Source organism: Panthera pardus, unplaced genomic scaffold (genome assembly GCF_024362965.1).
Source record: "Panthera pardus isolate Hobbes unplaced genomic scaffold, ASM2436296v1 HiC_scaffold_11, whole genome shotgun sequence".
Taxonomy (NCBI): domain Eukaryota; kingdom Metazoa; phylum Chordata; class Mammalia; order Carnivora; family Felidae; genus Panthera; species Panthera pardus.
This window is the reverse complement of record NW_026526666.1, coordinates 102,794,776-102,809,493: the sequence shown is the minus strand read 5'-3', so window position 1 is coordinate 102,809,493 and position 14,718 is coordinate 102,794,776. Positions and strand designations below refer to the sequence as shown.

At 56.3% G+C, this 14,718-nt stretch overlaps 1 protein-coding gene across 6 annotated transcripts in view; it reads right to left on the bottom strand.

Annotated features, from left to right (window-relative positions):
- NPHP4 (nephrocystin 4) overlaps nt 1-14,718 on the bottom strand; it is a 110,875-nt gene that overhangs the window by 65,340 nt on the left and 30,817 nt on the right. For all 6 annotated transcript variants that reach the window (XM_019461202.2, XM_019461203.2, XM_019461201.2 and 3 more), the window contains 3 exons: nt 4,854-4,990; nt 2,788-2,969; nt 1,964-2,090 (listed from right to left, as the gene is read on the bottom strand). In XM_019461202.2, the coding sequence (XP_019316747.2) occupies nt 1,964-2,090; nt 2,788-2,969; nt 4,854-4,990 (446 nt within the window). The remainder of the gene's footprint in view (nt 1-1,963; nt 2,091-2,787; nt 2,970-4,853; nt 4,991-14,718) is intronic.

Below are 14,718 nucleotides of genomic sequence, written 5' to 3'. Positions count from 1 at the left end.
CAGGTAACTTCTGGGTCCACCACAGGCTTCTCTCTGCCATCGTATTTGAAATCTTCCACAACGAGAGGGTTAAGGGAAGAAAAGAAACGTACGTGCCACGACGTTCACAGTAATGAAAGCAGATCGTGACTGGATTTTGCTTGAAAATAAATCAAAACGGACTGTGGGAGTCGGTACAGACAGCAGAGGGCAGCGCGCACAGGTGTAACACCACTGGGCCACCCGGTTCATTTCACTGTTCGCCGTCTGCCTCAGTTCGTGTCTGAAGCATCCGCCATACGAAGCTCTAATTCAGGGAAGGAAGGGGAGACCTACAGGTGGAACACAAGTGAAGAGTGTGCCCCACGACGGCCCAGAGAGGGTCCCAGGGCGAGCTGGCTGCGGCCTGTCCCCCCACCCCCTCCGGGCCACACCCCACCACCTGCCACGGGTTAAGCATTTCCATGAAGAGTTAACAAAATAACAAAGTGTCACATGAGACACATCCCTTTCTGCTTAGGTGCTTTGTAATCGCAAGCAAATCAACACTGTATGCGACACTTATGTTACATCATTACGTGGTATGACCACAATCAACATTCTGGCGGGACACCATCTATGTAAATGGGACACGGAGGGCGCCACGTCTCCCACCGCCACCCACGTCCTCCCAAGGGCAGCTCTGGGGTTCCAGCCCCAGAAGGCCCTCCCTCCCCGCAGAACCCCCCCACACCCAGGCCCAGGATGCCCACCCCAGGCAGCCAGGCACGCTCACACACGGTTGCATCTTAGATACAGTTCCTGGTAATAAATAAAGAAAAGCAGACCTGGAAAGGACACAGTGTGACCGTGTGTCCAGCTATAATCAGAACACCTGCCTCCAGATTTGCTCACCTGATCAGGACTCTCAATTATGCTGATCTGAGGTGTGGATGGCAGAGAGGTCAGCTCACTGCTGCCAGAGAACATGAGAAAATACAACAGCCCCTCCGCTCAGCACCCCGTTCCCCTTCCTAAGGCGCACCCCGGGGCCGTGCTCAGTCCCGCTCCTCAGACCGGCCACCATGGAAGGTACCCGGTCATCCTTGTTTTGTTTTTGACCTACTTGTTAAATTGATAACTTGCTTTTTCAAACGGAAACCGGAATCTTAAGTGTGGCATGATTTGGGTTTTCCAAAGAATCGACCTCCGTGATGTAAATGATGTCTGTATGCTATACCGTGACCTCTGAATAAGGCAGGGGGGTGGGTACCGACCCCCACATGGTCAAAAACCTGCGTGGAACTTTTGACTCTCCAAAAACATAACTGCTAAAAGCCTACAGCTGACCAAAAGCCTTACCAATAACAGAAACAGTCGATTAACACATGTTTTGTATGTGTACGTATTATATGCTGTATTCTTACAGTAAAATCGGCTGGAGAAAAAAAAAATGTCATTAAGAAAATCGTAACAAAAAAAAGAAAATCATAAGAAAAAAATACACTTACAGTACTCGACTGTATTTACCAAAAAACACCTGTTAGAAGTGGATCCTGTGTTGCTCAAGGGTCAACCGTATTTCTTCCAACTGAACCCTACAAATCCTCGCTCTTAGTTATGAGATAAGCACATTATCAAGTCACTGTAAGACATTTATCACTTGTCCAGATTCAAGCTTTACTACACTTAATATCATATGAAAAATACATTAAGATGAACTCAGTTTCCAAAATAAGTATCAATCTGGTAATTGTGAATTAACGCTGTGGTCATGCCCACCTGTTGCACTCTTTATTACCACCGGCTGGCAGAGCGTCCTATCACCACAGAGACGGGAAATGACAGTGACAAAGCGATCACTAGGGAGAAGTGTTTTCTAGGCTCACGATCGCGATCTACACCTGTCACCCACACTGCTAATATTACGCTGCTCTTAACAGAAACAACATTAGTGGCGACTTTGTTGATTCTCGGGGCACGGAGCCCAGGGCCAGGTTCTCACCTTGCCGTCTGCCCCTGAAGGGCTGTTGAACACGTACTCCAGCTGAAAGACGATGGCGAACGCAGGGTGACGGACCAGCTCACGGAGTCGGAGGCGGCTTCTCAAAACTAGAGCCTGGTTTCCAGAGCTGGGTCAAGAACAGGGCAGAGGCACGTCAGACTGTGCCCCGCTGCCCTGCACCCACCTGGGTGCCGGGCGCTGCTGGTGCAGAGTCCCCCCCTCCCAGCAAGACCACTGGGCTCTTCTGTGTGTCCGGCCCCCAAGGCAGTTCCCAAATCAGAGCCTTTTCAGGTGCCTCAGTCAACACCTAAACAACAATTTCCAAACTGCCAGAGCGTATGTGAGGAGGACGGAACGGTACGGCCGGGTCTCCAGGGAGGCTCGTCCTCCAGGGCGCCCGCCTCTGCCCAGACTCTCACGCAGCACTCCTCGGAGAGGTCTGGGAGGCACAGGTTCTGACCTGGGAGGCACAGGACTCAACAGGATGCAGACCGTCCTGCCTGCTGGTTCTCCATCATGGGAGAAACGGATCACAGGCACAGCTGGGGGAAAGCGTGCCAGGGTCTCCTCAGACCCTAAGCAGCCATAGCGCGAGGCATCTCTAATAGCACAAATCAGGATTTTCCCAAGCTTATAACACTGAGGTCTGCTCCTGATGGGTACAAGTCGCCAAGACAAAACAAAGTCAGCCAGGAAGAACCCCAGGTGGGCGGTGCACACTTCTCGTGCAAAAACAAATTGCATTTCACTTTGATCCCGGGTTACATGCACACTCATACCTCCTACCTCCGCAGGACCAGACCTCACGTCCCTGGGGAGAATACCTGGCCTTTGAAGAAGAGCCAACTTTCCTGCTGAAACTGGCAGAGCGCGTCAAGGCCACGTCCATCTCGGGCACCAGCACCACGACCTGTGGCCTCTGCACGAAGCCCAGACCGTTGTGCACACCCACGCACAGGCGCCGCTCCAGGATCTCCAGCGTGCCGCCGTCCCGCGTAATGCCCTCCTAGGAAAGCACGCAGGAGACAGGGTAAGTCCCTCCACGGGAGGGCAGAAGCTCCCGGGGGAGGGGCAAGCAGAGAGAAGAAACTTCAACAGAAGTTGCAGGAGTTTGCAGATCAGATGGTGCTGACTGAACAGGAGTCCAAGCAAATGACAGGCAAATAAGGCCATCGCAACTACTGGCCTAGGCCATTTTCTAGGTAGTTTCAGCTTTTCTCACAAGGACAGCCTTCTGGGAGCAATGCACCCCGACACCACCTCCCCAAAGACGCCCGAATCGTTGAACTCTTGCTCAGGCTTCCACGGCTGAGCTCAATTCTCAAGGCGCACCAAACAAGCAAGCAGGGACCCAGGCCCCAGGGTGCAGGAGCCCACCGCCCCCCGAGGCACCTCCGCCCTCCCTGACACTCAGACACCGGAGACTTGGGCACAAGGGGCAGCAGGAACAGGGAGCATGTTTACGTGGGAAGTCATAAACCAATAAACATGGACTCTGCCCCAAAGTGATCGCGGATATTAAAGTGTTTCATCTTAACAAAAAATGTACAGGCACTTTAACAAATGAGCAAGGATAGTCCTCCAGGCTATTACTGTTTATTAAATTGTGTGATCGTTGCAGAACGGTCCCTGAATTTTCAAGTTTTCTTCACTGCCCATTAATCAAGCTGAACAGACCTAAACTCAGCCTATGAGTAATGAAAATAAAGCGATGGAGGTAAGAGACCAGCTACCAGTTGGGTAGGAACAAAAATACAAAGCAGTAAACCACGTAAGAAAGTGGTTTTTACGGGAACACATAGAATTCAACGCTGATGCTCCTAAAGCAGCTCTCCCCTCACGCAATCCACTCTGAGCAGCAAGAACACAGCGGGAACCACAGCAAGAGAATGTGCGCTGCTATGGTTCCACCCTGATATCTGCTTGCGTTTCCGTGTCGTACGACACATCACGGGGAGCTGCCTTTTCGAGAACGGGTAGCGAGCACAGAGTCCGTCTCACCCGTGCGTGCCGTACTGCCACGGAGCGCCGGGGGGGCACCCGCTGGTGGCATCACCCACCGTCACGGCACGTGAAGACTGAAGGTCCGTGACGGGACGGCACGGTGTGAGGCGCCTCGGCTGCAGCGGCGAACCAGCCAAGTCCCTGTCCTCCGGGTGCCAATACCCACCGAGGGGACGACGACAGAGGAGCGGACAGCTAAGGAGACCGGGTACTCTCGGGGACGGCCAGGCACCCGGAGAAATGAGCCAGGGGGCGGGAGGGGCCGCGGCCTCAGCAGCACGCTCAGGTGGCCGGTCAGGACAGCTGGGTTTGCACAGAGACCTGAAGCCTGAGAGGAGCCACGTGAGGGTCTGGACACAGAATGTCCAGGAACGTGAGCTACGTGTCCAAAGGTCACCGTAGGGACGAGCTATGGCCCGTGACTGCCCGGAGTTTATGGGAATGTGTCACACGGGCAGGCGGAACTGGACACTGTGAGAGGAAGCCCCGTTCACAGAACGCGGCTCCAATGGGATAAAATGACAGATTTCTAGTCGTCTCCTTGGAATGAGCCAAGAATCTCGAAAACGACCTTTGTAAGTGCAGAATGTTTTGCTGGTTTCCCTATGCTCATTTGGAGATTTAATTTATTTTTAAATGAAGACTGTTTTAAGATATAACAAAACCAACGTTAGCAGCTTACGGTAACAACACCTTTGTCACACCGAAGTTAAGACGACAGGCTAGATGTCCCTCTTCGGCCACAAAGAGGGAGCACACGGGACCGTGTCATCAGGGGCTGAGCCGTCCACCCTGGTGGCATCAGAGGCCGGCAGCACCCCCATCTCTGCCCTGCCCTGCCCGCGTCTCTGCCGATCAGATGAAGTTCCCTGATGGAAGACAGTACCTCCCGGAAGCGATCACTGACGAGGAGTTCCAGAAGCTCTTCCTCAAATTTCTCCAGGGAAGGATAGAGCGTGAAGAACAAATCATCCAAGTCCCACGTGACAGACTTCTGAAGGCGAGGCTTTCGGAGGGCGTCCCCTGAAACAACGAGGGGGCTCGTGTAGAGTATCCGCGGGGAGGCCACGAGGGGGTCCAGGGCTCTCTCCCACCGAGGGCCAGGCCGTGGTGCCCGCCCTCTGGGCAGAGGAGAGACCACGGGCACGGCACTCAGACCGAATCAGAACCCACCTCCGTTCGCACGGAGACACCAAGCTGATTCGACAAACCCAGATTTCATTTACGGCCCGATTTCTCCCCCCACCCTCCTCCAGACACACGTTTTATAATCAGCAATCCAAAGAACGCAGACTACAGAACGCAGGCTAACATCTGTTCCTTTCGGTTTGGTTTCCCTTTGTCACTGACTTCCTCTCCAGCGAGAACCCAGCCAACGATGCCGTTTCTTATTTTTGTACATTTACCTTGAACCATTTGGAAACATGCAGAAATACTCACGAGCACATTAAGGCAACAAGCAAAAACACTGTCTGGGCTGGCACCGCCAGGCAAGAGCCCCCGTCCCAGACTAGAAGCTCCGTGAGGACAGAAGGGGACGGTGGGTCCTGGCATCCAGCTCGGTGCCCGGCTCAGAACAGGTGCATAAACCCTCGGCCTCGAGGGGCGCGGTCAGATCTGTGCAGAGCCCTCCCCTCTGGGCTGTGGCACAAAGACCAGGGCAGCAGGACAAAGGCCAAGCCCACTGCTTCCCCAGGAGCCCACAGCCCAGGCTCTGGCACCATGGCCCCAATCCCTGCATTCGATCTTCCTGCCCTGCCGCCCTCTTTGTCTCTTCCCGAGCTTCTACAAGCAAGAATTAAGGTGCAAAGTCAGACTTTCAGAGCCAATTCCGAAGTCAGAGAACGAAAACAATCGATGTGAGACTGGCGGAGGAGAGCGCAGTGAGATCCCCCCGACGTCCTGCGGAAGGTCAATCAGCACAGCCAGAGGGACCCCGTCGTTGCCCCCGCGTGTGCCAAGACCCTTAAAAATATCCACAGCCACCTTCTGCCTCGGTGATTCCACTTTCTCATCCTATTCAGCAAAATTAATCAAACGTAGAAGCAAAGCTTTATGTGCGAGAATACTCATGAAACCTGATTTATAACAGAAAAAAAATAAGAAACTACCTAGCACTCACTAGTGGGGGGTGTTGAGTAAACTACTGTGTGTCCATTTAAAATGAGAATGAACTCATATCGCCAAGGATTACTTAATGACTGAAAAGCAATCATAGCATCGTAGGTGAAAATAATACACATAAAATTGTGCATTAGACCCTTTAGTGCCAGTTTCACTTAAAAATCTATGCACGTACAAGGACACATAGATACCTGGGGGCAGTAATCGCAGATTATTCCATTTCCTTCTTTACGGTTTTTCTACGCCTTCCCCGTCACAAACACACATCAGATTTGATGCTTCTGAGAAATTTTCTGCTTTCCTTTGTAACTTAAAAAGGAGCATCTGAAGCTGGTCGGTTGATGAGTCAGAACCCATTAAAAGTGCAGGTATAATTACTCACAACGGCCAGAAGGTAAAAATAACCCAGTGTCCAACAGCAGATGAACGGATAAGAAAAACGTGGTCAACCCACACGTGGAATATTCCCCAGCCTTCAAAGGGAAGGAAATTCTGACATGCGGATGATCCTTGAAGATGTTATGCTAAATGAAGTAAGACAGTCACAAAAAGGGCGAATCCTGGGTGATTCCAGTCACGCGAAGTACCAGAAACAGTCAAAGTCAGAGACAGAACGCAGAAGGGTGGGCGCCAGGGGCTAGGGGGCGGGGGTGGAGAGTGTAGACAAGGAAGTTCTGGCCGTGGATGGTGGGGGTGGGTACACGGCAACGTGAATGTACTTAATGCCACAAAAGTGCACGTTTTAAGCTGCTCACGTGGTAAATGTCATGCCATATCGACTTTCCCACAATTTTTCTTTAGAGTCCAACCTTTCTCGAAATGGTCCAGCAAGTGTCTGAGGCACATCCTGAATGGACACCTTCCGTCAGAGGAGGAGGAACCGCATGTTTGCACAGCCTGGCCCCGAGGAGCAGAAACCACAGCCCCAGGGCCTCCCCCCACACAGGCCGACGGGCCACACGGGATTGCTCACGCAGGATTTCAGAGAAGACGAGGCAGGGAGGCCACGGCCCTCCGGAGGCAGAGAAAGGAGGAGCAGGGACCGATCCCCGGCCAGTCGGACCCGGGCAGGTGGCGCCCAGGTGAACGAGCAGAGCGCCAGCGGCGACGCAGACCGGGAAGCGAGCGCGCAGACGCAGCAGGAAGTTGAGGAAAAGGAGGACAACGTAAAAGCGAGTCTGTTATCTCGTTCTTTTTATAGGCTCCACGCTTCCCGTCAAGTAGAGAGCAAGGGCACGTCAGTCACTCGCCCACACGGTGGGCAAACAGGCTCAGTCCTCTAGCGGCCCTGGTGGCACCCTCAGCACACGGCCGGTGCCCTCTCCCACAGTCACCAGAAGGAACACGTTGCCCGCACACACATGCTGCCTCGGAGCACAAGCAACTCCTTCGCGGGTCACCGAACAATCCCTCCGCTCTTGACTGTGGCTGAACTGTCGGCCAACACAGCTGGCCAGAGACAGGGGCCAGTCTTGAGGGCTCCAAGGGGGCACAGTGGCCCTCAAGCTCCCGGTGAGACCCCCCACTACTGGCCTTAATGCAGTGGGACCACTTCAACCTGCCCCCGACCTGAGCTCTGGTCACTGGCCCGAGGCACCCTGGGGTGGGGGGACAACCAGCTGTGCCCAGCGCCCTCCCACCTGATTATCCTGTGCCAGCAATGAAGAAGGGCGCCGTCACCCTGCACGACACGGCCCGCGGGCAAGGAGGAAGGGAGCAGCCACACCGCACGACACAGCCTGCCGGTCACCTTCTAGGTGCGGAGAATAACATGCCCTCAGTGCCCGCCTCTCCCAAGTGCTAAGCCTTGTTTCTGCAGAAACACAAAGGGGAAGCCCCGGGGCCCACCCACCATGACCCGCTTCTCCCCGAGCTACTGCTGGGCAGCCCCCAGGCCACAGGTCCTTCCGGGGTTCCAAAAGCACCACTGACCGTGGAAAGACAGCCCTGTCTGCAGGCTGCAACCAAACAAAAACCTTGGCCCAGGACCAGGGGCATCACAGCCAGGACAGAGCCACGCGTGCAGTGGTCGCTCAGAGCACGACAGCCAAGCGGCTCGGCAGGAAGGCAGAAGTACAGGAGGCACCGGGGAGCAGGAGACAGAAGAACAGGGTGGAGAGGCGCACCGGCAGCGACACAACAGCTCCAGGGCCCAACGTAACACCGCGACGGCGACAACAGACCAAGGACAGGCCGGCCACCAGCAGGCCACCACAGGCCACAGCAGGCTCGGAGCCACATCTGAGACGCAGCAGACGGGGACGGGCTGGGCCCTGCGAAGCACAGGGGACAGTCACCAAACCAGGGCCCGTCAGCAGGAAGAGGACAGGCTGGCGGCGGGGTCTCCATTTCCCTGGGCCGACGCCACCGCCCGCCGGGGAGGGCCCGTGCGTCTTCCCGGCAGTCAGAATGAACTGTGCGCCTCCTGGAACCAGGGAGGGTAGCGGGGAGGTGACGTGCGCTCCGGGGCCGGGGCCCGGGTGTGAACCCCAATTCTAATCCTCAGCCTCCTCAGCTGCGAAAGCCAGGTGACAGCGCCCACCGCGGGACGGCGCTGCGGGGACCGAGCGAATACGTCAACGCTGTGCCCTGGAGAGGAGCCACGAGCTCGGAGTCACGTGCTCCTGGGAAAGGGCGCACACATATGTGTACGTACCTCCCAGACTGTCATCTTAAAGCCTCAGCACGGCTCATCCCGGGAAGAGTCTCTTCTCTTTATCTTACAAAGGCAAACGGGGCTTGGATAGCTAAGTGACTGGCCCGAGGCCACCCCACTCACAGGAACGTGCATGAGGGAGACTCAAATACTCAAGCTGCTGAGCACACGTCCACGAAGGGCCAGGCAAGTACCGTGAGGACTCCAGGGAACGAGTGGATTCGCAAATGCAGAATCCGTGAGTAACCAGGGCGGGGAGTGCTGGGAGCAGTGGACTCAGGCAGAACTCGGGGCGCTGGCTGAAGCCAGCCCTTGCAGGGACGGGCCGGCAGCACAGACGGACGGACAGACTCACGCTGTGTGCTGCCGCCACGGCCCATCCCGCGGCGAACCCGCTCCCCCTCGCCAATCGCCCACATACGTAAACTGAAATAAACTAAATCGGTGGGGGGCGCGGGCCATTTCCCAGACAGATCTCCCCTGGGATGAGTCCTTCTGGTACCACAGCTCAAGGGGTGACAGCGCGGCAGCGGGGGCAAGCCCCGGGTGTTAGGAAGGGGGCAGGGCCCAGCGCTTCTGGAAAGGGCCCGGTCCGGCAGGAAGCAGGCTCTGCACAGCCTCCCCATGACAAGAGCCATCAGCGACAACAAGAAGAGCCATGACCCGGGGTGCCTGGGTGGCTCAGTCGGTTGAGTGTCCAACTTCGACTCAGGTCACGATCTCACAGTTCATGAGTTCAAGCCCCATGTCAGGTTCTGTGCTGACAGCTCAGAGCCTGGAGCCTGCTTCAGATTCTGTGCCTCCCTCACACTGCCCCTCCCCCGCTCATGCTCACTCGCTCTCTCTCTCTCAAAAATATATAAACATTAAAAATAAATTAAAAAAAATAATAATAAGAGCCATGACCCTGGTCTCACAGTGAGGAAGAGCGTCCCAGGCACAGAAGGGGGGGAGGAGGGAGGAAGGACACCTCTTCCATCAGGACACCAGGCTGAAGAGCCGTATCTGCACTGGCCACATAGAACCTTCTAGAGCCTGAAGGACCCGGGAGGCAGGGCTGGCTGGCATCCGGCAAGCTGTCCCCGGGCCATGTCTTGTGAAAGGCACAGGCTCCAGAGAAGGGCTCTCAGCAAAGCAGGCCTCCCCGGATGCTGTACCGCAGAAGGCAGCCCCAGGGCGGCCACAGCAGAGGACAGTGTCCCATGGAGAAAGGACAAGAGGTCCTGGGCTGAGCCCTTTCCAAGTCCTTGGCACTGGGCTCCACCAGCCCGGTCATCTGCTCCCAAATGCATCTCCGGGACAGGTCCCAAGAATGTCCCCCATTTTATGGAGAAAACGCAGCAGCAGAGACTGGGAGAGGTTAGGAAACTCAGGGCTCACCCCGCGGCCAGGAGTGGAGCCACGCTCACCAAGGTCTGTCGGCCCCACTGGACGGCTCCAACACCACCATCTGTATGTACTTGCTCAGTGCACCACCCACCTCAGCGGCCAGGATGGATGGAGCCTCGGCAGAGCCGACCTCCCCAGGGGGCAGCTCTTGGCCCTCATGCTCTGTAACTGGGCCTCGCTTTCATGTGTCTGTTGCCAAGCCTTTGGGTACAAATCTATTTCCCCAAAATAGCACTGCTCCTATGGGAAACAGACCCATTTCCCTCAGGGATTCCCACATACGCACTGCCGAGAAAATGGGGGTTACAGGTGCTGAACGAGCAAGAATTCCCTCCTAGTGACATCCTTCAGGGAGGTGCTCGGAAACACCCCCAGGTGCCCAAGGAGCTCCCCACGAGGTCCCAACAGGGTCCACAACCTCCCGGGGACACAGCTCTCCTGGAAGGATACTGGATCCATCAGAACGCACCCTACCACACGAACAGCGCTGCAAGAGAGGCAACGGGAAGAAAGGAGGCTGGGACGTGGCGCTTCTACAACACCTGCTGCCTCCGATGGCCGTGGTGAGGCGTGGGGTCTGCCCCTGCTGAAATCCACCCAAGACACGAGCACTCCACCCAGAGGCGCGCGCCGTGCCCTCACCCCTGCTCAGGGCCTGCGCACGCAGATGCACCCAGTGAGCTTTCCTGAATCCCAGACAAACCAGAGCATCGGTGGCCAGAGAAGGTATAAAGGTGCACACCACGCTGGGGGCGGTGGTTTTCTCTGGGGCGGTTCCCTGGGGACTGAGGCCAGAAGGAAGACTACCTTTGTCGTGTTAAAACTGGAGCTCACACAGGGCAGGAGCCCGCTCTGGGGGCACCACCCTGCCCACCCGCACCCCGCGCTCACATGGGGCAATCCAGAAGCCGAATCCCCTCCTCACAAGGATATGAGTGGTCTGGGAGCCTGGGAGAAGAACCCCGCAGCCGCTGAGGTGCCTGGATGCCGTCTGCTGAAATGCACCATCAGCAGGTCAGGGGGCGGGGAAGCAGCATCTTTAAGGAGCACCTCAGGGCATTCCTGAGTGGGGACACCAACCAGAGCGGGCCACCATGTGGTAGCCGAGGGAGGGTCCACGGGGAAAGGCCACTTGCGGGGCATGTCTACAGGAGCGGACATGCAGGAGGGCGGGGCAGGGCCTTCCCAGTACAGAGCGGCCACTGAGTGAAACCAAAGGGAGGGACGAAGGAGGAAGGCAGTGAGGAAGGAAAGGTGGGAGGCAGATCACCAAGGGGGGTGTTCAAACCGGATGAAGGGGTCAGAGAGCCACTGGCCTGCGGGTCAGGGAGGACGAAGGCTCACTGTGAGGACGGCCGTGGGGGACGCGCACGCAGCAGGGACACCTCAGCGGCAGTCTTCCTCGGCCTCTCTGCCGCACACACATTCCCGGGACTCACAGCGTCCAGAGCACCTCTGTGACCTCCACACAGGTCTCCCCGGAGGCCCCGCCCCCCCGCCCCCCCACCACCCCCCCCGCCCAGATGCCGCCGAGTCACAGCTCACTCCCACTGAGGCCCCGGCAGAGGTCCATGGCCAAGTGCTCTGCTCCAGACGCTGCCGTGGTGGCAGCTGGCTGGGTGTGGGGGGAGCGGGAGGCCCTCTGCTTTCCTCCAGCTAGAAGCACCATGGGATGTGGGCCCAGGACCCCCACACCTCCCTGAGCACCTGGTGAGGAAGCCTCGCTCGGGACTCCGTTCCGCCCTGGCGTGGGCCCGTGGCCTTCGGGCCCAGTTCTAGAAAACGGGCTTCCCGCTTACACTGATGACCAGCTTCCACTGCACTCAGCCACTTTATGCAAAGCTCTGCGTCTGCTCCAGGGCCGGATGAGCTACCCGAGCCCTCTCCCAAACCCATCTCCCGAGACCACCTCCCACGCCGCCAGAGGCAGCCGCACGGCACCGGGCCCGTGACCGGCTCACAGCTCTGCGGCCACGAGAGCAGGCCAAGGAGCCCCAGGGCAGAGACTCGCTCGAAGCCAGGGCGTGGGGGCTCTCCTTGCAAGCGGCAGCTTTCAGGGGCACGTGAACAGTCACCCTGGTGCTGATGCGGCTGTCCAGGCCCGTCACACAGAAACAAGGGAAAGGTCAGAACCAAGCAAAGAACAGAAGACAGAGCGAGGGAGGCTGCATGGATTTCCTAGTTGCAGAGAAGAGACGATAGACCGACAGCACCTGCTAATCTGCACAGATTCTGAAAGAGTCCCTCGAAGGGAAGGCCTGCCTTTCTTCCAGGGAGTGACAAGGAGCCACCAGAACAACCACAATTAAGACCTGTCTTTTCCAGTCCCTCCCAGGCTGAAAACCACTCTTCAAAAGTCAGTCCTCACACAAAGCGGGGAGTCAAACTAGGGAAATGGGGAGAAGGTCGCTGACTGTGTCGCCATATCCTGGTCGTGACCTCATGTGACAATTTGGGGCAAACTGGGCAAAGGACACACAGACTCTCCTTGCATTATTTGTTAAAACCACATGTGAATCTGGAATGACCTCAATAAAAATTTCCGTTAAACACGGCTCAATCCTCCTGTACTGTGGCATTTCCCAAGCAAACAAACATCCACGTCCCCACATGACAGCAAAATAAAGTCAGACCCTCTGCAAACTGCATGTGAATTCCACCACAGAAGCCAGTCCCAGTCCCTGCCTTGGCCCTTTCAGGGAGATAAAATGTCACCCAGCAAAGAAACCCTTTTCCAAGACTGAGTCACAAAAGCCCAGAAGACCCTGGGCAGGATTTATAACACAGACCGTAACCGCTGTCAGGACGCAAGCTGAGGGCCGCAAGGCCGTGAGCTAGATTTTCAACCCGGCATCCTGCATGTGAGGAGAAGGCTGAGCACAACGGGTTTCCTTTCTCAGAGTCTCAGGTGGTCACCGGGGGCCTTGGTGAGAAGCCGCATTCTGGTCCTTTCTCCCCGAGAAGGGGGAATGTGCCTGCCTGCCTGCCCACCCAAGCATATTCAGGCTCCACTCCACAGTCCCTGGTCATTGGTTTTTATTTTTTATTTATTTTTTTTTTAATTTTTTTAATGTTTATTTATTTTTGACAGAGATAGAGAGAGACAGAGCATGAGCAGGGGAGGGGCAGAAAGAGAGAGAGACAGAATCCGAAGCAGGCCCCAGGCTCCGAGCTGTCAGCACAGAGCCCGACGCGGAGCTCGAACTCACAGACCGGGAGATCATGACCTGAGCCGAAGTTGGGACGCTCCACCGACTGAGCCACCCAGGCACCCCATCCTGGTCATTGGTTTTTAAATATGACACAGAGGCGCCTGGGGGGCTCAGTTGGGTAAGCATCGGACTCTCGATCTCGGGTCAGGTCATGGCCTCAGGGTCATGAGATCGAGCCCTGTGGCTCGAGATTGGGCTCTGCGCTGACAACGTGGAGACTGCTTAGGACTCTCTCTCTCCCTCTCTCTGTCCCTCCCTCACTCGCTTGTGTACAAGCGCGCTCTCTCTCTCTCTCTCTCTCTCTCTCTCTCTCTCTCTCAAAATAAATAAATTTTTAAGAAAACAACAACCTAAACTGTCATCAGTTTTGCAATTTCACAGGCACCGCCTGCATCCGGTAAGTGCCCCAGTGACCAGCTGGCTGCCCACACGAAGGGGGCAAATGGGAAGCCACTGGGGTTCAGATCCCTTCAGAAGACATGACCTGGGAGGACTCTATAGTGGCCCCCCGACCCCTCGGACTGCCACGAGATACTGAGAACAGACCCGGGACCGTCGGAGCTGCCCTCTTGCCCCAGCCGTAGAGACACAGACACAGGCCCCCGACGAGCTGTAGGTATTGCCAGGCTTTCCCTGCAGCTCTGCTGACACCCGCTGGCGAGTCACAAGGTGATGGGGCCGCCTCAGGCCCCAACGAAAGGCTGCTTTCCCGGAACCCCAGGTCGGGTAAGACTTACGTAAGGGACTCTACGGCAGGTGTGCACCTAGGTTCCTGACATCAGCACACAGCACAGCGGCACTTACAGGGCCCTCCGTGACCGACGGGGCCAAGGTCTCCGAGCCGGACGCGGGTTGTCACATTGCTTTCAATCTCGACAGCAGAGACCCTGTGGCATTTTCTCTGTCTCCCTGTCTGTCCCCTCCTCCCTCTCGAGGGGACACAAGAGGATTACAGAGGGCGGTAAGACTTCCCATATGGGGCTGGGGGGTGGGGGGTGGGGGGTGGAAGCTCAGTGAGCCACGGCAGACCCAAAGCCAGGACCAGTCCTAGGACTTGCTTCTGTTCATAGTTAATTTATCATTTTTCACGCATCGTTATCTCTTCTTAGGAAAAACAGTGACCTCGTGATGAGATGACCCCCACGGACCCATCCAAGAAACTCATGAACTCAGATAACAACGTCTGCATCCCAGCACGGACCAGAACACCAAGCCACGTGCAGGGACACCGTTACTGGAAACATTCTCATACTGGAGCTGAACTACACCTTTTCTTTGGGTTCTTGAGAGTCACTGTTCTAAGTCAAAACTCGGCACATCCCAACTCACACTCATGCCCCATCCTGCTCTCCCTGGGCCAGAACAAGGAG